Source organism: Rhinoraja longicauda, chromosome 7 (assembly GCF_053455715.1).
Source record: "Rhinoraja longicauda isolate Sanriku21f chromosome 7, sRhiLon1.1, whole genome shotgun sequence".
In the NCBI taxonomy this organism is placed as follows: domain Eukaryota; kingdom Metazoa; phylum Chordata; class Chondrichthyes; order Rajiformes; family Arhynchobatidae; genus Rhinoraja; species Rhinoraja longicauda.
Window position 1 is genome coordinate 28,319,292 of NC_135959.1, and position 21,442 is coordinate 28,340,733.

Below are 21,442 nucleotides of genomic sequence, written 5' to 3' on the forward strand. Positions count from 1 at the left end.
GCGCTCAGCCAGGTATGCCCAAGTGCAAGTGTTGTTTGCATGCAACGGTAGACACAAAATGCTGAAGTAACTCAGCGGGACAGGCAGCATCTCTGGAGAGAAGGAATGGGTGACGCTTCGGGTCGAGACCTTTCTTCAGACTGATGTTCATACCGCTGGGGTGTAAGCTACCCAAGCGAAATATGCGTTGCAGTTCCTCCATTTTGCGCTGGACCTTACTCTGACAATGGAGGCCCAGGACAGAAAGGTCAGATTGGGAATGGGAGAGTTAAAGTGCCGAGCAACCGGGAGATCGACCTTGGGAGCTCCAACCGCAGGAGCTTGCGGACTTAACATCGTAGAGCTTGCTGTTATTTGGTTAGAGACCGACTTCGGGAGCTCCAAGCCGCAGGGGCTTCGACCGCCCCGATCGCGGGAGCTTCTGTAGTGGATGTTCATGTTAAATTTTATGTGGTTGTGCGTTTTGTTGCTATATTTGGTATGAATGTATGGCAAATCAAATTCTTTGTATGTTGCAAAACATACTTGGCTAATAGAATTACGATTACGATTAGATGAGGTTGGAGGAGATGTAAGTAAACTGCCTCACCTGAAAAGACTGTTGGGGTCCTTGGACGGAGTTGAGGGGGGAGGTAAAGGAACAGGTATTGAATCTCCCGTGGTTGTAGGGGAAAGTACCTGGGGAAGGGGTAGTTTGGGTGGAAAGGGATGAGTTGACCAGGGAGTTGCGTAGGGAATGGTCTCAGCGGAAAGCAGAAAGTGGTGGAAATGGGAAGATGTGGCTAGTAGTGGGATCCCGTTGGAGGTGGCGAAAATGTCAGAGGATTATGTGTTCTATGCGACGGCTGATGGGGTGAAGGTGAGGACAAGGGGGACTCTGTCCTTGTTACGAATGGGGGGGGGGGAGGGGGAGCTGGAGCAAGAGCATAGCTGCAGGATATCAAAGAGACCCTAGTGAGAGCCTCAACTATAATGGAAGAGGGGAACCCCCGTTCTCTAAAGAATTAGGATATCTCCGATGACCTGGTATGGAAAACTCCATCCTGGGCACAGATGCAGCGTAGATGGAGGAATTGGGAGTAGGGGATAGAAGCAGGGTGGGAAGAAGTGTAGTGTAGATAGCTATGGGTCAGTGGGGTGGTAATAGATGTTAGTTGCTACAGCTTGACTACTGATGTTTGGGTGACCTTGCTTCTGCAATGTAATTACTGTATCTTGAGCAATTTCTCAGTATTCAAAGATTATACTATTTCCAAAGATTACTTTCATTCTTACAGGAAGTATGTTGGCGAGATGTAACATGGCCACAACATGTAATATTTCTTGCTGTAGTAACAGTTCTATTTGACAGCAGTCCAACAATGTCATCGCCAGGTTCCTGCTTCTGCTGGCTGAAGAGATGCTCCCCAATTCATATTATCGGTTTTATTCATCTTGAGGCACATGCAGCACAGTAACAGGCCCTTCAACCCACATTGTCTGTGCCAAACATGATGCCAAGTTAAAAGAATCTCTTCTGCCTGCAAATGATCCATTTTCCTCCAATCCTGCATATCCATGTACCTAACTAAAAAAAATTAATGTTCCTCTCGTTTCTGCAATTCACCAATTCAGGCAGAGCCTTCTAGGCCCCCATCACCCTCTGTGTAAAAAAAAGTACCCTGCATTTTTTCTTCAAACTTTGCTATCTCTCCATAAAGCTACACGCTCTGGTACATTACATTTCCACCTTGGGGAATAGTTTCTGACTGTCTACCCAACCTATACATAATTTTTTTAACGTTTCAATTAGGTTTCCCCTCAACCTCTCACATTCCAGAGAAAACAATCCAAGTTTGTCCAACCTTTTCTTAAAACCAATACTCTCTAATCCAGGCAGCATTCTGATCATACTCTTCTGCATCACCTCCTAAGCCTCCGCATCCTTCCTGTATTAGGGCGATCAGACCTGTACACAATACTCCAACATGTGGCTGAAAAGAATTCCTATAAAACTGCAATGTGACTTCTTGGTTCTATACTCAATGCCTCCACCACTGAAGGCAAGCCTTCTTTATTACTTTATCTAATTGCGTTGCCACTTTCTAGGGGCTAAAGACTTGGATCACGATATTCCTCTGTGCATCACTGCAGTTAAGTTTATTAGGCTTTAGGTTTTTAGATTTATTATTGTCACAGTGACAAGCTTTGTTTTGCATTATATGAAAACAGATCACATAATACTTTACATAAATACAATCAAGTCAAATTCAAGTAAATTAGATAGAGCAAATATGAAGATAGAGTGTATAATATATTTCTCAGCATTGTAGCACATCAGTCCCAGAGGGTTTTGCCATTAACTGTATATTTTCCCCTAATACTTGACCTCCACCTGCCATCTCTCCATTCATTTCTACAGCTGATCAAAATCCTGCTAGATACTTTTACAGCCTTCTGACTGCAACTCCACCAGTTTTTATGTCATCGGCAAACTGACCGATCCACCTTTGCATCCAAGTGCCTTTGCATTCATAATATATGCAGACACTACTTGGACATAAATGTGGATCAGTATATAAATCACAAATAACAGAGGTGCCCGCACAGATCCCCATAGACTTCCTCTGGTCACAGATCTCTAGCCAGAATAATCCTTTTCCACCTCAACCCTGTCTTCTTTGTTCCAAATCAAAACGACCAATTCATTGTGGATCCCATGGATCTTAATCATCTGGATTAGCAGACCACAAAGGACCTTGTCAAATGCCTTACTAAAATAATCTGCAGTATACAAAGCCAAGCTGACTGTCCCTAATTAGCTCATTCTCTTCACAATGTAAGTAAATCTTATTCTGAAGAATCCGACCAATAGTTTCCATCACAATAGCTTCACTACACAAGGCTCACCAACCTATAAATACCTTGATCATTGGCCACTCTAGAGTACTCTGGGACAAGGCTCTGCAATCCTTTTTCCCTGCCTCGTGCATTGGCTTGGGATAGATCCCTTATTTAAGAAAGGAAGATAGCTGGAAGAGAGGAGGGACAGAACAATGCATGCCAGATAATGGGTGAACACCAGCCAGAGATTAAAAAAGAGGGTGTCAGTTACAGAGTTAAAAACATGCGAATTGTGAAACCAGAGAAAGGAATGCAGGGGGATTTTTCAGGGGGAGTGGAGAAGAAAGGTAGGTGTGGAGGAAAAAGGGGAGGGGAGGAGGGTAAGGGGGCGTGTTAGAGGTTAGCTAAAATTGGAGAATTCAATGTTCGTACTGTTGGGTTGCATGCTACCGATGTAGAATGTGAGGTGCTATTCCTCCAGTTTTCATGTGGTCTCACAGTCAATGATGGCCCAGGGCAGAAAGGTCAGTATGGGGATGATGGTAAGGGGAATTAAAATCAATAGCAACCAGGAAATCCGGTAGGCCTTGGAGGGCTGAGTGTCGACATTTGGTTTCATTGGTTAGTACACATCAGGAACACTGGATGGGAGAGGAGATGCACGTGAACCTCTGTCTCACTTGAAAGGATTGCTGTGGTCCCTGGATTGAGGCGAGGGAGGTGGTATAGGGACAGGCGTTACATCTTCTGTGGTTGCTGGGAAAGGACCTGGTGAGGGGGTGGTTTGGATGAGAAGGCACCAGGAAGTTGCGGAGGGAGCGGTCTCTGCGGAAGGTGAAAAAGTGGTGGACATGGTACGATGTAGACAATAGACAATAGGTGCAGGAGTAGGCCATTTGGCCCTTCAAGTGGTGGGATCAGATTCGAGATGATGGAAATGTCACAGGGCGATGCATTGGATACAGAGGTTGATGGGGTGAAAGGTGAAGATCAGGGGAACCCTTTCCTTGTTCTAAGTGGGAAATGGGGGAGCAAAAGCAGAATTACTACGGGACATTGAGGAAAAGCGGATAAGGAATCCATCTATTATAGCACAGAGGAAACCATGTTTAATGAATAAAAAGGAATTGAGAGCAAGGGATACCGTCTTTGCAAGAGGCAGGGTGGGAGGAAGAGTAGTCTAGATAACTGTGAATCTGGCCTCTTTGACCCTTCTAATTGGCTATTTGAATTATTTCTTGCTTGGTTTATATTCCTCAAAGCTCTGTCTGATTTTTTTATTTCTAAACCTTACATATGCTTATTTATTTCTGACCAAATTTACAACTTCTTGTCATCCAAGGTTCCCCTACCTTGCCATCCTTATCCTTCCTCCATACTGGAACATGCCGGCACTGAACTGATCAGCTGGCTTTTAAACAGCTCCCACATGTCAGATGTGGAATGACCCAATAAGTCCAATAAGCCAACTGCTCCCAATCAAGTCAAGTTCAAATCAAGTCAAGTCAACTCTCCCTAGTTCTTGCCTTATTCTGTAATCTACTTTATCCTAGTTTAGTACCTTCCACCAAGGTCCAGATTTATGATTTTTCATAACTATGAAAAAACTATGTAAAACTTAAGAGTTGTGACTACTGTTCCAAATATACTTGGGAACTGAGCTGTATCCATATTGTTTCAGTGGACAAACCCTTCAGTATGTCCTCTGAGTATTGTCGTAACATGCTCTCTGATTAATAAATCAATTCTACGCTTTCTATCATGTTATCTCCCTTTCCATCACATTAGAAACATTGAAACCCTGGAATGTTCTGCTGCCAGTCATGACCCTCTCACAACTAAGTCTCTGCAATGGCAATGATGTCATAGTTCCAAACACTGATACTGGCTCTAAATTCATCTGCTTTCCACACGAGACTCTTTGCATTGAAATAAACACACTTTAATCCATCAATCCAGCTTATTTGCTCTGCAATATCATGAACGCCACGACAAAAAAGCTACAGCCATGTAAATGTTTAAACAAAAGATGGAATTAAATTGATAAAATTCCACTATATTGTTGGCAGACACCTGAATAATTGAACGTGGCAGACAACTGATATTTGTCGATCTAAATCTGACTGGTTTACCAAAATCATTCAGGACCCAAAACCATAATTCTTAGCTTATCTAACCTATAACATTTCCTATTGTGATTTTTGGCCCATGTGTCTGATTCTTTGTGACCTATGAACTGATTTGCCAAGTTTAACACTTACTAACACAATTACTGTGAAGCAACCAATGTTGTGGTATTCATGTGTTTTTCTGAGAAGCAAAGGAACAAGCAAACTGACAGATAAATCGTGAATTAAATACAATGCATATTTCAGTCTTATAATATTAGACATATTTTTCACTACATATTCACGCAACCTTAAACATTTTGATTTGTAATAATTCAATTGTAAAATCGTTTCTTACCCTGACTGTTCCACTGTAACCAGAACCAATTTTATACAGTCCATCTTTAGCCAACAGATACAGAAATGAGCCATCACTCTGCAGTAGGCACTGATCATCCTCATCTGTTACTACTTCCTTTAAAATCCATTTATGCATTAAAGCTACCTTCTTTATTCCATTACTGAACCAGTCCTGAATTTGAATTTTTCCAACTAAAACTGCTTGCACACTCCTTTGAAGAGCATTTAGAATGGTTGGCACCTAAAAGCAAATAATAATAATTAAAGGTGAACATTCACACACAAAAGCTTACAGTTTAGAGCAATCAATTGAATAAACAAACACATACCTCTAAAGCATTTGATATAAAATCTTTAGTTATTACATTATGTGAAAATATACAAGAACAGCCTAACTCACATTTGCATTACACACTTTGGTATAAATAAAATCATTGGGAAATATGTTGCCCATTTAACAAGCAGAACATTTTTTTCCTCCGACTTGCATCTTCATGCAAATATGAATAGCTTTTAAAAAGTAAGTTTCCCATTAAGTCAAGATTTCCTATTTAAAAAACTGCAGAGGCCAACCAGCCATGTCAGTAAATTTGATCTCCCAGGACACCTAGAGCAACAAAGGAAATTAGAGAATCAAGTAACCTAATTTATACATTACCTTTCTTTCACGAAACTGAATTATGCTTCGTAAAGCTAGCACACTTGCCTCTAGTATTTTGCCCCATCAGCAGTCAAAATGACAATAAAATGCAAATGCAGCTAAACATTGATAGAAATAATATCCGGCAATAAGACAGAAAAAAAAATCAGAGCAGTTGGCCATTCAGCCCTTCAAACCTATTCTCGCATTCTATCAGATCATGACTAATCCCTCATTCGCTCACTCTTCTCACACCTCAATGGCCAGAAATACATCTACTTTTTACAAAATATATTCATCAAAATATATGATCGCACTCTGAGAACTGGCACTTCACCTAATCATGCTTTACCTATTGTCCTGAGATTATGAGTCCTCATACTGAACCCCAGCCAAAGAAGCAAACTTCCTGCATCCTGAACATTCTACCCTGTTTGAATTTCATTTGTTTTAATGAGATAACTTCTCATTCTTGATAGTTCTACCATCCCAGGAATCAATCATGTGAATTTCCATGACGTTCTCTTTATTGTAAGTATATCCCTTGTTGGTAGAGTTCAAAAGCTACCCACAATATTCCAGGTGTGGTCTTATCAAGGCATTGTATGTTTTAGCAAGGCATCCTTGCTCCTGAACTCAAAAACTCTGGCCAGTGTATGTTGCCTTCTTAACTGTTTCCTACACTGTGTGTTTGCTTTCATTGACTGGTGTACAAAGACATCCATGTCCCTTTGTCCTTCAAAATTTTCCAAACTTTCATCTGTAAGCAAAAATCCTACTTTGTTTTGCCTACTAAAGTGTGTAATTTCACATTTATCAACATTAAACTGCAGTTGCCAAACAAAATTTATCTTTCTTATTGACTTTGTCCAATCCATTGACAGTCTTTTAAAGTGTATTTTTGTAATCATAGACATTATAATAGACACTAGCAAATTTGATGCTACTGATGTTAGAACAACTATTCTATGGAACCCCATTTTACTCTCTTCCTCATTCTTTAATGTTGAATGAAACATTTTTGCTTCACATTCAGTTCATTAAAAAATAATAGAACAATTAAAAGAACAATTAAAGTCCCATCCAAAGTATTCAGTGTAGCAATAATTCATTATACAAAATACATGCATATCTGGTACAATAGATAGTCTGAACTTTAAATCCACATTTACATTTGGAAAAAATTATATAATTCCTCTTGTGCAAATCAGGCATTATATACAACTGAATTGCAAGGAAAGTGATTTAGTACGTGTGAATTAGAATTATTATTGAATATTTGCCTAACTATATTCTCTTTCAAAAATCAATCATATGACTGCAATCAGTTCTGAACTTTAAAATTTCTCTCCAGCTCCAAATATGTCATTCCATATATCTTGTGCCTTATGACTTCAGTGGTGCAGCAGGTAAAGCTGCTGCTTCACAGTGCCAGGGGCAAGTTCAATCCTGACCTCCAGTGCTGTCTATGTGGAGTTTGCATGTTCTCCCTGTGACTGCGTGGGCTTCCCTTGGATGCTTCGGTTTCCTCACACATCCCAAAGAGATGTGGGTTTGTTGGTTAATTGGCCTCTGAAAATTGCCCCTGGTGTGTAGAGAGTGGATGAGAAGGTGGGATAACATGGGTCATAAGGGATAGGAATAGAATTAGGCCATTTGGCCCATCACGTCTACTCTGCCATTCAATCATGGCTGATCTACCTCTCCCTCCTAACTCCATTCCCATAACCTCTGACATCTGTACTAATCAAAAATTAATCTATCTCTGCTTTAAAAATATCCACTGACTTGGTCTCTACAGCCTTCTGTGGCAAAGAATCCACAGATTCACCACCCTTTGACGAAAGAAATGTATCCTCATCTTCCTAAAAGAACGCCCATTAATTCTGAGGCTATGACCTCCAGTATGAGACTCTCCCACGAGTGGAAACATCCTCTCCACATCCACTCTATCCAAGCCTTTCACTATTTTCTATATTTCAATGAGGTCCCCCCTCATTCTTCTAAACCAGTGAATACATGCCCAGTGCTCATCATAGGTTAACCTACTCATTCCTGGGATCATTCGTGTAAACCTCCTCTGGACCCTCTCCAGTGCCAGCACATCCTTCCTCAGATATGGTGCCCAAAATTGCTCACAATATTCAAAATGTGCCCTCACCAGCACCTTAGAGTCACAGCATTACATCCCTGTTTTGTCTACAAGTCCTCTTGAAATCAATGCTAGCATTGAGTTTGCTTTCTTTACCACCAAACTACTGTGAACGGGTGATTGGTGGTCGGCATGGCCGAAGGGCGTGTTTCCATGCTGTATCTTTCAATAAATCAACATTAAGAACATACTCTGACGAAATACCTATTCAAAAGTAGAATTTCAAAATCTTGGGAATTTATTATGGTAAAACATTTTTTGAAGCCCAAACAAGATATTCCTTAATCATAATATGCTAATTTACTTAACTTTGTACTGTGTATTCTTTGGTCTTTAGCTTTAACTTATGCAAAGCAAAATATTACATACCATCCTGAACTATAGACACTTGTCAAAACGACAGTATCTATGATCTTAACCCCATCTGTGCTTCATCTAGCTAAAATCCTTACACAACACAAAATATGATTGATCTAATTAATGCAGCATTCATAGTCATAGAAACATAGAAAATAGGTGCAGGAGGTGGCCATTCGGCCCTTCGAGCCAGCACCGCCATTTATTGTGATCATGGTTGATCACCCACAATCAGTAACCCGTGCCTGCCTTCTCCACATATCCCTTGATTCCACTAGCCCCATGAGCTCTATCTAACTCTCTCTTAAATCCATCCAGTGATTTGGCCTCCACTGCCCTCTGTGGCAGAGAATTCCACAAATTCACAACTGTCTGGGTGAAAAAGTTCCTTCTCACCTCAGTTTTAAATGGCCTCCCCTTTATTCTAAGACTGTGGCCCCTGGTTCTGGACTCCCCCAACAATGGGAACATTTTTCCTGCATCTAGCTAGTCCAGACCTTTTATAATTTTATGTCTCTATAACATCCCCTTTCTTCCTTCTAAACTCCAGTGAATACAAGCCTAGTCTTTTCAATCTTTCCTCATATAACAGTCCTGCCATCCCAGGGATCAATCTCGTGAACCTACGCTGCACTGCCTCAATTACAAGGATGTCCTTCCTCAAATTAGGAGACCAAAACTGTACACAATACTCCAGATGTGGTCTTACCAGGGCCCTATATAACTGCAGAAGAACCTCTTTACTCCTATACTGAAATCCTCTCGAAATGAAGGCCAACATGCCATTAGCTTTCTTCACTGCCTGCTGTACCTGCACGCCAACTTTCAGTGACTGTTGTACAAGGACACCCAGGTCTCGCTGCACTTCCCCCTTATCTAACCTGACACCATTGAGATAATAATCTGCCTCCTTGTTTTTGCCGCCAAAGATAACCTCACATTTATCTACATTATACTGCATCTGCCATGCATCTGCCCACTCACTCAACCTGTCCAGGTCACCCTGCAACCTCCTAACATCCAACTTCGCAGTTCACACTGCCACCTAGTTTTGTGTCATCTGCAAACTTGCTAGTGTTACTTCTAATTCCATCATCCAAATCATTAATATATATTATAAATAGTTGCGGCCCCAGCACCGAGCCTTGCGGCACTCCACTCGGCATTGCCTGCCATTCTGAAAAGGACCCGTTTGTTCCTACTCTTTGCTTCCTGTCTGTCAACCAATTCTCTATCCATATCAATACCCTAATCCCAATACCATGTGCTCTAATTTTGCTCACCAATCTCCTGTGTGGGACCTTATCAAAGGCTTTCTGAAAGTCTAGATACACTACATCCACTGGCTCCCCTTCATCCATTTTACTTGCCACATCCTCAGAAAATTCCAGAAGATTAGTCAAGCATGATTTCCCTTTCAGAAATCCATGCTGACTTGGACTTATCCTTTTACTGCTATCCAAATGCACCGTTATTACCTCTTTAATAATCGACTCCAGCATCATCCCCACCATCGATGTCAGGCTAACTAATCTGCAATTCCCCGTTTTCTCTCTCTCGCTCCTTTCTTGAAAAGTGGGATAACATTCGCTATCCTCCAATCCACAGGAACTGATCCTGAATCTATTGAACATTGGAAAATGATCACCAATGCATTCACTATTTCTAGAGCCACCTCCCTGAGTACCCTGGGATGCAGACCATCAGACCCTGGGGATTTATCAACCTTCAGTCCCATCAGTCTACCCAATACTATTTCTCGCCGAATGCAAATTTCTTTCAGTTCCACTATCCCCCTAGATCCTCTGTCCTCTAGTACATCTGGGAAATTGGATCTGTCTTCACTAAGGAAGACACAAACAAAGTACCTGTTCAACTCTTCTGCCATTTCCTTGTTAACTATAATAATTTCACCCGTGTCTGCCTTCAAGGGACCCACATTTGTCTTTGCTAATCTTTTTCTCTTAACTTTTCTTTTCTAGAATGATGAAGGACACCCAATGTACATTTAATAGATTGAAAAACTTCCAAAAATTACCTGAATAGGTTGGCAAGCATGGCTGCCATTACTAGTAAGAATTGCTGACACAGCCTGTAGAATCTTGCCTGTATCTCCCCAAGCAACAACCAAACTGAAGAGGCAGGCACAAGAAAAAGCAGTAAGAGACTGGCTGATATTATCTGCCATTCCAGTGCTTCGTATCATTGTTTCTAACAATAAATGGAAGAGAGATTCTGTGGACAAAAAACACGAAGGGCTGATTATTGGTTCTATACAAATGATTCAATGCATTATTATACAATCAAATATACAAGATCAAATCTTTCATTGTTACCCATACACATTATATTAATAGTAATTTGAAGACATCTCTCCAGTACAACCCCAACTCCTTTTGGATTTACACAAATTGGATATAAAGCAATTGATGAATTAGGAAATACTATTTGTATTATGCAGGCCAATTTTTTTTATTAAATAAAATTAGAAAACAACTTAAAAGCTACTTTGGAAGTTGACAAGCAAAGAAATACTGTCATGGAAAAAAGCCTGGAAGGAAAGAACTGTTGCCATGTAACCTCACTGCAGTAAATTAGACACCATTGTCTCTTAAGAATAGTCTCTCAGTTCTTTCTCTTCTATTGACCCTTGTGCAACAATACTCCATTCAACAATGTAACATACTGCCTTTGTTGTTTTAGCAGTACAAACAAACTTATCTATATATTACGAAAACTCTCATCTTGTATATTTGTCTGTTTGTGAATATATTTGTTCTCGAAATACAGCCAAAACGATACACGATAGCGCAACAATTTTAGGCCCACCTTACTCACCATTGTCCTGGGGTTCAAATGTTTGTTATATTTTTTTAAGTTTTTCACTTTTTAAACTTAAAAAAAACACTTTTTATACTTTAATAAATCCCTTTTCAACTTCCCCTGCCCGTCAGCCATGTTCGACGTCACAAAAATGGGAACCCAACAGCCGCCCGGCCAATGAGGGCTGAGAGCGGGATGGGATCTGACCAATGGGAGCTCGGAGGGAGGTGGGACCCGCCTGAGTTCCCCCTCCGTCTCCTCCAGCACCCGCTTCAACCGATGGCGTCAAATCCTTGTTTCCACCCGGCACCAGCGCACAGGACCATCACAGGACTACAACCCCCAGCGGGCAGCTTCTCCTCCTCCTCCCGCGTCTCCTCCATGCGTCGTCGAGTCTCGGCTTCCGCCCATCCCCGGCGCCCCGGACTATCACCGGTCTACAACCCCCAGAGGCAGCTTCTTCTCCTCCTCCTTCCGCGTCTACACCAGCGCCCGCTTCAATCGACGGCGTCGTCGACGACTCCAACAACAATGGCGGCCGCCCTCCTTCTCCTCCCCGCTCCGCCATCTTGTGCACGCCTCCCGCCGCTGCGCTGCCCACCGAGAGGTGTAGTCCACGCTCCCGCTCGGCCCCAGCGACCCGGACCAACACCGGACTACAACCGCCAGCGGGCAGCGCGGCACACACACTCACCTCCAGGGTAATAATAAAAATAATAATGATATAATATAATTATAATAATATTATCCCTCATTGGCAGTCACTCGGGAGAGTCCCATTGTGACGTCAAAAAAAATTCGGTTGCCATGTAATTTCACCGCAATATCAAACACCATTGCCTCTTGAGAACAGTCTGTTAAGAACAGAATTTAGGCCCAGAAATGAAGGAGGAATGGCCAATCTTCGAGGGTGATCTGTAAGTGGTTACGCTCCCATGTGCTTGTCGCCCTCTGCCTTTATGACAAAGATAATGCGTTTCGGAGATGGCATTAAAATAGTCTAGGATAGTCCCCAGTTTATTTTAAACACCTGGCAGCCACAGTGCACTAGTGGTAGTGATGGGAAGGATATTTCAGTAAGCAGATGCTTTGTTCAGAAACATGCCAAGCTTTGTTGCAAGTGAATGATTCCAAGCTGATCCAGAATATTTTTTCTATTCCTGTTGAGAGAGAATCAGGCGATTTGCTAGCTGCAGGACTTTCATTTTATGACCTGCTCTTTTAGCCAAATTATCCAAGGATGGTTCAATAAGTTTGTGGTCAATGGTGAACACACTGTCGACAGAGGGAGACTCAGTGATGCAATGCCATAAGTGTGAATTCTAGCTGATTCATTGGATATGCGCATTGCCTGGCATATCTCTGGTTGTACCTGCCATTTCTTTATCCAAAGATCCTGCCGCACATAGATATGGGCTGCTTCATTCTCTGAAGAGTTGAACGTCACTGTAATTATCAGCAAACAGCCTCTGCCCTATGAGGCACAAAGTGACTGAAGATGATGCAGCCCAAGAAACTATCCCGAAAATATCAAGAGGTCTCAAGAGTGTTTTATTGTGATATGTCCCGAAACAGAACAATGAATTCTTACTTGCAGCTGCACAGGTATGGAAACATAATACTCTGTAAACACCATAATAACAAAAGAAAGTTCAGTATACAAAATGTAAAATGCAGACAAACAGTAATTGTGCAAAAACAATGCCCCCAAGTCTATGTGGTTTGGAGCTTAGTTGGAGGATGTAGTGTTTAATAGCTTGATGTTTGTTAGGAAGAAGCTGCTCTTGAACCTGGACCTTCCTCTCAATGACAGGTTTGAAATAAGAGCGTGGCCAGGATGGTGTGTCTCTCTGATGATACTGGGGGCCTTTTTAAGACGTCGACTCAATATTGGGGAAGTCAGTACTCGTGATGGACTGGTGTTCACCACTTTTTGCAATCTTCTTCGTTGCCGGGTGTTCGAGTTGTCAAACCAAGCCGGGTTGTAACCAGTCAATAAGCTCTCTGCTGTACACCTGTAGAAATTCAAGAGAGTATTCGTCGACATACTAATCTCCTCAGTCTTCTAAGGAAGTTGAGGCATGATGGGTTTTCTTTATGATTGCATTAATGTGCTGGGTCCAGGACATCTTCAGTGATATGCACACCTAGGAATTTGCCGTTTTTGATTCTCTCCACCATCACCCAGTCGTTATCAGCCTTCCTCTTCTTTCAAAGTCAACAAACAATTCCTTGGTTTTAATGACGTTTAGAGCGAGGTTGTTGTTCTGGCACCATTTGGTCAGTCAATTGCTCTCCCTCCAATACTCTTACTCGTCATCATCCGTAATGCATCCAACAATGGTGGCGTTGTAAGCAAATTTAAAGATGGAGTTGGAAATGTGTTCGGCTGCACAGTGATGGGTGTAGATTGAGTAGAGCAGGGGGCTCTGCACAGCCATGAGGTGCTCCTATGCTGATGGTTATCAAGCAGGGGGGCTGCTGACAATTCGTACTGATTGTGGTTGATAAGGAAGTTGAGGATCCAACTGCAGAAGGATGCACAGACCCAGTTCCATGAGCTTGGCAACCTCTTTTGTAGGGGATGGTGGTGTTGAACGCCGAGCTGTAGTCTGTGAACAACAGCCTGATGCATGTGTTTTTATCCAAATGGTCCAGTGCAGAGTGGAGAGCCAGTGAGATCGCAGTCTCTGATGACTGGTTGTGGCGGTAGGCAAATTGTAATGGGTCCAGGTTCTTGTTGAAGTAGGAGTTCTTTTATGTGCATTATCAACCTCTTATAGTACTTCATCACCACAGGTGTCGGTGCAATCAGTCTATAGTCAGAGGCATGTCACCTTACTATCGGGAGCTATGGGATCCCGGGAAAGCACATCGGTGTTCTTCCTTTCAAAGTGTGCGTAGAAAGCATTGAGCTTGTTTGAGAGTGGTGTCGCTCAAGACTATTTGGAGCTATGGGATCCTGGGAAGGCGTATCAGTGTTCCCCCTTTCAAAGTGTGCGTAGAAAGCATTGAGCTCGTCTGAGTGATACTTCGCTGCCACTTGAGATGCCCGTTGGTTTTACCTTGGAGGAAATGATGACGTGCAAGCCATACCACACCTGCCGAATGTTCATCTCATCTTCCAGTTTAGAGCAAAAGTCCCTTTGGACCTTTTTGAAGGCCTTATCAAGGTCATATCTGGACATTGTATTAATCTGCATTGCCAGACTTGAATACCCGAGATCTGCTTGTCAAAAGATTACAGCCGGATTGAAGTTGCCAATAACTTCATATCGGTTGCCCAGACATTCACTCTCCAACCACAACTACTGGTGAATTTTGCCCCAGGTTCCCACTGACTTTATTACCAATGCTCCTCGATGCTACGGTCAATCAAATCCTACTATTACCTCAATGTAGTGTTAGTCACTGCACAACTAAAAGTGTTTGGACCCAGATGATAAGGATACCTGGAGCCAAATGCCCCAGCAAAATCCCACAATAGCCTGTGTGAGATTTTGAGTGAATAACTGCATTAACAACACATTCCATTACACTGCTCAGTAACATATTATGGTAATTAGCCATTTTTGTTTCATCATACTTTCTATAGATAATAAACTGACATCAATACTAGAGAGCAAAGGGGAATGCCAAAATATAAATTTAACCAAATTCTACTACAAATATACATTCAGTAATTTTTGTGAGAATACCTATTGCAATATTTGTTACATTCATTAAACAATGTTAATTTTCAAACCTCTTTCATCCAAAGTTTCAGCTATTATTCTTACCTAAAACATCAGGTGGCTCTGACTGGAGACCTTCGGGCTGTTGCCCCTGAAGCATGTCAAGTAGAGCATGTAAACTTCTCAGACACAGTGCAGGATGAGAGAATCTAGTCTCTTTTATAAGCTCAAAAACACCACAAAGCCCAATTCCTATGATCTGTTAAAACAACACACGACTTGTAAACAAATGAATAAATAACAGCTGTATTGATTTATTAAGGCAAATAGCAGTCTGCTCATCACCATTGAAACTGTTACAGGATTACTACAGTCATTTTTCATTTTGAGTCTTATACTAAACCACCTTACTAAATGCAAATTATCGTTAATATATTCCCCAGTTTTGATATATTACCATTTACTAACATGATGAAATTGTAAAATATTTTTTCAAAACCTTCATAACTGACACCTTGGAAATTTAAAACAAAAAGGACCAGCAAATATAATCTTAAGTGAAGCCAAATAATAAAGATGAATATGTCATTAATACTCGCACATATATACTACATGTAGAATTTACTACTTGAAGTAAAATATTGTTTTAGAAAATAATTAACCCACTGTCTCCTCCTTATTACACATATTTAAATGATCTTACTGGAAAGAGACAAGGGAAATAAGTATATAGAGATTATTTTACAAAGGGATTTAACTTCTCTCACAATAAAGGACAGGGAGAATACATTGCTTGCACATGAACTATTCTGCTGACATCTCAGACAAAATGGCATGGGAAAAAAGTCTCTTAATTGACTATTTATTGTCTTTGTCAAAGCTTGAAATTTTGTCCTCCAAACAACTCTATCCTGGACCTCCAATGGAACTGACTAGAATGTTTATCGCCTGCGCTTAATTTTGCAATAAGGTCAAACAACACATGGATAAAAACACATGCGTCATGCTGTTGTTCACAGACTACAGCTCGGCGTTCAACACCACCATCCCCTGCAGATATAACACTGGGGAAGCTTCAGGACACGATTTGGAAGTGCATGGTCGCCAACAAATAGATAATATGCAGCTTTGTCCAGGAACAATAGGACAAAGCTTGTGCCAAGTTATCCCAAAAATATCCATGATTCCAAAATATACAATTGAGCATCTACAAGTCTTTTTAATGGCAGCAATTTGCAAGTTAAGTGTTTCTGTGCCACAATATGAGACATAACAAAAATTAATTACTTCACATAAATGTGTTGATTTAAAAACTGAGTCAACAGTTAAAAATACTGCACTTGGAAGCAAACATCCTCAGTTCATTAATAACTACATTTCGATAAACAAACGTTACCTTGGGTAGTTTAATTGGCGGATCCCTTAATTCTTCTTCCTCATCACTGTCCGACTCTCCACTTTGGACTGAATTCTTTGAGGCCAAGGTCAGGGAGGCTTCTTTCCGTTGCCATTCCAGAACACATTGACGCACATTACAGTAAACATTGAAGGCTGAAGGGTTGCTATGGATTTTGATATCTGGAATTGGTGAAGCATTTTCCAAATTCTCTGTCTGAAGAAAGAAGCCAAAGATTTTGAATTACACGGCAGCTCAAATCCTCAATCAGCATGATCTGATAAGATATAGCGTGAAATCAGATCAAACAAAAAAATTCAGGGCTCTATCAATTTATCGATGTCTTCAAAATTGCTGTGCCACGAGTATAAAGCTTGCTTTGACCAGATGTGTTGACAACTAGCACAGCATTAGAACACATTCTACAAGAGACTCTGATAATATTGACATTGACAGTTATGCAAAGTTAATTCATTTATTTTTATATTTTTCATAAAACAAGATGATTTTATTCATGTTGTATTCATGATTAAAGGATGGTCAGTATAAGAAAGACATAGCGAGTCGGGCGAGTGCTCCAGAGCACTTCCCACGGGTCCTCCTCCGTTTCAAGACCTTGAACGCAGCCACAGCCCCTCCGACGAGTATGTCCAAATAATCCAGCGAGTAAGAGAAATCCGGAATGATGTTTGAAGGTATCGTATGTCTGATGTTAAGGTGTACCTCCCTCATGAAAGTGATCTTTGTGGGATTTCCGCAGACAACACAAACGAACAAATACATACAAAACAGCAAGGAGCAGTACACCGTGGCAGCCATTGTCAGCGCCACTGGAGGAGAGGGAACCATTCACCCCGGCCCCGGGCGGCCAGAGCGAGCCGTGGACCTGTTGGGTGGAAACCTCTCCTGCAGCGGCAGCTAGACAGCAACGGCCATCTTCTTTGACCCTCTGCCGCCGCGCTGCACCACTGGAGGAAGGACAGGCGCGGGGCACAGCGGGACGGGTGCCGGTCCTCCCGGCGGGGGGGGGGGGAGCGCATTCAGTAAAGCTTATTAAGTTAATTGCTTTTAAAATGTAACAAAAATTGATCAATCAAGACCGCAGGGGAATGGTGAGTAGGGTGGGCCTAAAATTGCTGCGCTATCGTGTATAGTTTTGGCTGTATTTCGGGTACGTACAAACTGATGAGATGAATATGCAAGATGAGAGTTTTAGTAATATGTACGTTAGGGTTAGGTCAGCCAAAACATTATGACCACCTGCCTGATAAGCTTTTGGTCCTCCGTGTACATCCCCAAACTCAGCAGGGTGCGATGCACTGTGTATTGTGACACATTCCTCTCATGACCACCATTAAAATTTTCTGTGACTTGTGCCACAGTAGACCTTCTGTCCGTTTGGATCAGACCGGATAGCCTTCGTTGCCCTCGCGCATCGACGAGCCTTGGGCGCCCAACACCCTGTCGCCGGTTTGTGGTTTGTCCCTCTTCGGACCATTGTAGAGGTACTCACCAGTGCTGACCGGGAGCACCCCACAAGCCTTGCCGTTTCAGAGATGCTCTGACCCAGTCGTCTGGCCATAACAATTTGGCCCTTGTCAAAGTCGCTCAGGTCTTTACTCCTGCCCATTTCTCCTGCATCCAACACATCAAGTTCAAGAACAGACTGTTCACTTGCTGCCTAATATATCTCACCCCTTGACAGGTGCCATTGTAACAAGATAATCAATATTATTCACTTCGCCTGTCAGTGGTCATAATGTTTTGGCTGATGTATAGATGACCATTAAAATTAATTTAAAAGTAAAAATGGACCCAAAAAAATAAACAAATTGGAAAAAATACAATTTATTTCTGTCAATGGATGGGCTCACTGATTTTGTCCGATCCAATCCAGCTTAGTATTGGAAAGCAGATTCCAGTGTGAGGTCCCAGTGTGCAACCTCACCAAGGACCAACTCCACCACTATATTCCATAAGGTGTCCTGCATCAGAGTACAGCAGAACACATCACCTTCAATTTGCAAGTTCGACGTTTGTTTAGGAACCCAAACCTTAGAGGCACTTGAGTTGAGACACACTGGTAGCTCAATGTGGCAATCCAATAAACCCAAGCCAAGCAGCAAATACCAAAAGAACACTGCTTACTTTAAATTGTGTGAATTAAATATCCTATTACCATGCACTTGTTCTATTAACTTAATGATGGGAAATAATTCTGCAGGTTTGTGAGTCCTTCAAATAAATCCAATTATGCAGTTACGTTCCACGAGATTTTGATTCGAATGGGGGAAACAGAGATAAGCAGAAAGGTAGGGAGCAGGTTGCTAAAGGAAGAGGGAATGAAAGGAACGAGGAGAAAGAAACAAGACCTAAAAAAATAGCAGAACACTTTGGTCAGAGACCCAATAGAACCTGGTGGTTCAAACGCAGATCAAAAAATTAATAATTGCTCTTATAATTAAAACTAGAATATCATTCACAACCACTAGATCTCAAAGCGCAAGGAAGAACCCATGTTTAATTACAGCTAACAGACATGGCATTCTCTTCAAATCTTGCCAAATGATGGTTTGGCAATGGCATATTGCATTAATAAACACTATTGAGGACTATTTAAAAATGCAACAAGGATTTTTGAGAAGTCATGCTTGTCCACTCATGCTTTCTAGATTTATTAGCCAGCAGTGCTGTAAAACATATCCTTAAACATTTTGGACATTAAAATAATGTAATTACTCTTGATAGGCATCAATGCTCCCTATTAGAAAAGCAATTTTTCTCGCAAAATATAGGATGAGGGAGGACTTTTTATATTAAGAAAAATGCTCTCTTGGCTGAACTGCCTGCATACATTCACTTTTAAAACTTACAAATAACAGCCAGTTCGATAAAAAAACTGATTGCACTAAAATCCATTTAACAAGACAAGTAGCACATCAGATAGAAAATAGGTGCTAGAGGAGGCCATTTGGGCCTTTGAGCCAGCACCACCATTCATTGTGATCATGGCTGATCATCCACAATCAGTAACCTGTGCCTGCCTTCTCCCCATATAGACAATAGACAATAGGTGCAGGAGGAGGTCATTCGGCCCTTCGAGCTAGCACTGCCATTCAATGTGATCATAGCTGATCATTCTCAATCAGTACCCCATTCCTGCCTTCTCCTGCTTATTATACGTTTCTACACGATCCCCTCCAATCATTCTAAATTCCAGTGAATACAAGCCCAACCTTTCCAATCTTTCCTCATATGACAGTCCTGCCATCCCGGGGATTAACCTCGTGCACCTGTCCCAATAGCAAGGATGTCTTTCCTCAAATTAGGAGACCATCACCCAACAACCTCCTAACATTCTCTTCGCAGTTCACGCTGCCACCCATTTGTATCATCTGCAAATTTGCTGGTGTTACATTTAATTCCATCATCCAAATTATTTATATTGTAAATAGTTGCGGCTCCTGCACCGAGTCTTGCGGCATTCCACCCGCCACTGCCTGCCATTCTGAAAAGGACCCATTTATTCCTACTCTTTGCTTCCTGTCTGCCAACCAATTCTCTATCCATGTCAATACCCCCATACCATACGCTCTAATTTTGCCCACTAATCTCCTGTGTGGGACCTTATCAAAGGCTTTCTGAAAGTCCAACACAACATCCACTGGCTCTCTTTCATCCATTTTACTTATCACATCCTCACTAATCCAGGATTAGTCAAGCAGGATTTCCCCGTGCTAACTTGGACCAATCCTTTTACTGATATTCAAATGCGCCATTATTACCTCTTTAATAATTGACTCCAGCATCTTCCCCACCGATGTCAGGCTAACTGGTCTATAATGCCCTGTTTTCTTTCGCTCCTTCCTTAAAAAGTGGGATAACATTAACTACCCTCCAAACCACAGGAACTGATCCTGAATCTATAGAACATTGGAAAATGATCACCAATGCGTCCATGATTTCAAGAGCCACCTCCTTGATTACCCTGGGATGCAGACCATCAGGCCCTGGGGATTTATCAGCCTTCAGTCCCATCAGTCCACCAATACTATTTCTCGCCTAATGCAAATTTCTTTCAATTCCTGTCTCCCTAGATCCTCTGTCCTCTAGTACACTTGGGAGATTGTTCTGTCTTCCTTAGTGAAGACAGAACCAAAGTACCTGTTGAACTCTTCTGCCATTTCCTTGTTCCCCATAATTTCACCTGTTTCTGCCTTCAAGGGACCCACATTTGTCTTTACTAATCTTTTTCTCTTAACTTACATAAAGAAGCTATTACTATCCTTCTTTACATTATTGGCCAGCTTACCCTCGTACTTCATCTTTTCACCCCATATTGCCCTTTTGTTACCTTTTGTTGTCCTTTGAAAGTTTCCCAATCCTCTGGCTTCCCGCTACTCTTTGCTCTGTTATACATCTTTTCTTTTAGTTTTATTCCATCCCTAACTTCCCTTGTCAGCCACGGTTGCCTCTTGCTCCCCTTAGAATCTTTCTTCCTCTTTAGAATGAAATGATTTTGCATCTTCTGGATTATTCCCAGAAATTCCTGCCATTGCTGTTCCACTCTCTAGGATCCTTTTCCATTCGACCTTGGCCAGCTCCTCTCTCATGCCTTCATAGCCCCCTTTGTTCAACAGCAACACTGACAATTCTGAATTAACCTTCTCCATCTCAATTTGCAGATTAAAACTTATCATATTATGGTCACTACCTCCAAGCAGTTCCTTTATCTTGAGTTCTCTTATTAAATCTGTTTCATTGGACAACACTAAATCTAGAGTTGCCTTCTCTCTGGTAGGCTCCAGTATAAGCTGCTCTAAGAATCCATCTCGGAGGCACTCTGCAAACCTTTCTTGGGGTCCAGAACCCACCTGATTTTCCCTGTCTACCTGCATATTTAAATCTCCCATAACCACAGTGGCATTACCTTTGTTACATGTCAATTTTAACTCCTGCTGAAACTTACACCCTATATCCAGGCTACTGTTTGGGGGCCTGTAGATAACTCCCATTAGTGTCTTCTTACCGTTACAATTCCTCAATTCTATCCACAGCGTCTCTACATCGTCAGTCCATATGTCACCCCTCGCAAGGGACTGAATTTCA

The 21,442-nt window shown here is 41.7% G+C and overlaps 1 protein-coding gene across 12 annotated transcripts in view; it reads right to left on the reverse strand.

Annotated features, from left to right (window-relative positions):
* Window positions 1-21,442, reverse strand: part of mycbp2 (MYC binding protein 2) — a 200,926-nt gene that overhangs the window by 150,717 nt on the left and 28,767 nt on the right. For all 12 annotated transcript variants that reach the window (XM_078402308.1, XM_078402313.1, XM_078402303.1 and 9 more), the window contains exons 3-6: window positions 16,334-16,549; window positions 15,043-15,196; window positions 10,479-10,675; window positions 5,290-5,532 (exon numbers count right to left, since the gene is read on the reverse strand). In XM_078402308.1, coding sequence (XP_078258434.1) covers window positions 5,290-5,532; window positions 10,479-10,675; window positions 15,043-15,196; window positions 16,334-16,549 — 810 coding nt within the window. The remainder of the gene's footprint in view (window positions 1-5,289; window positions 5,533-10,478; window positions 10,676-15,042; window positions 15,197-16,333; window positions 16,550-21,442) is intronic.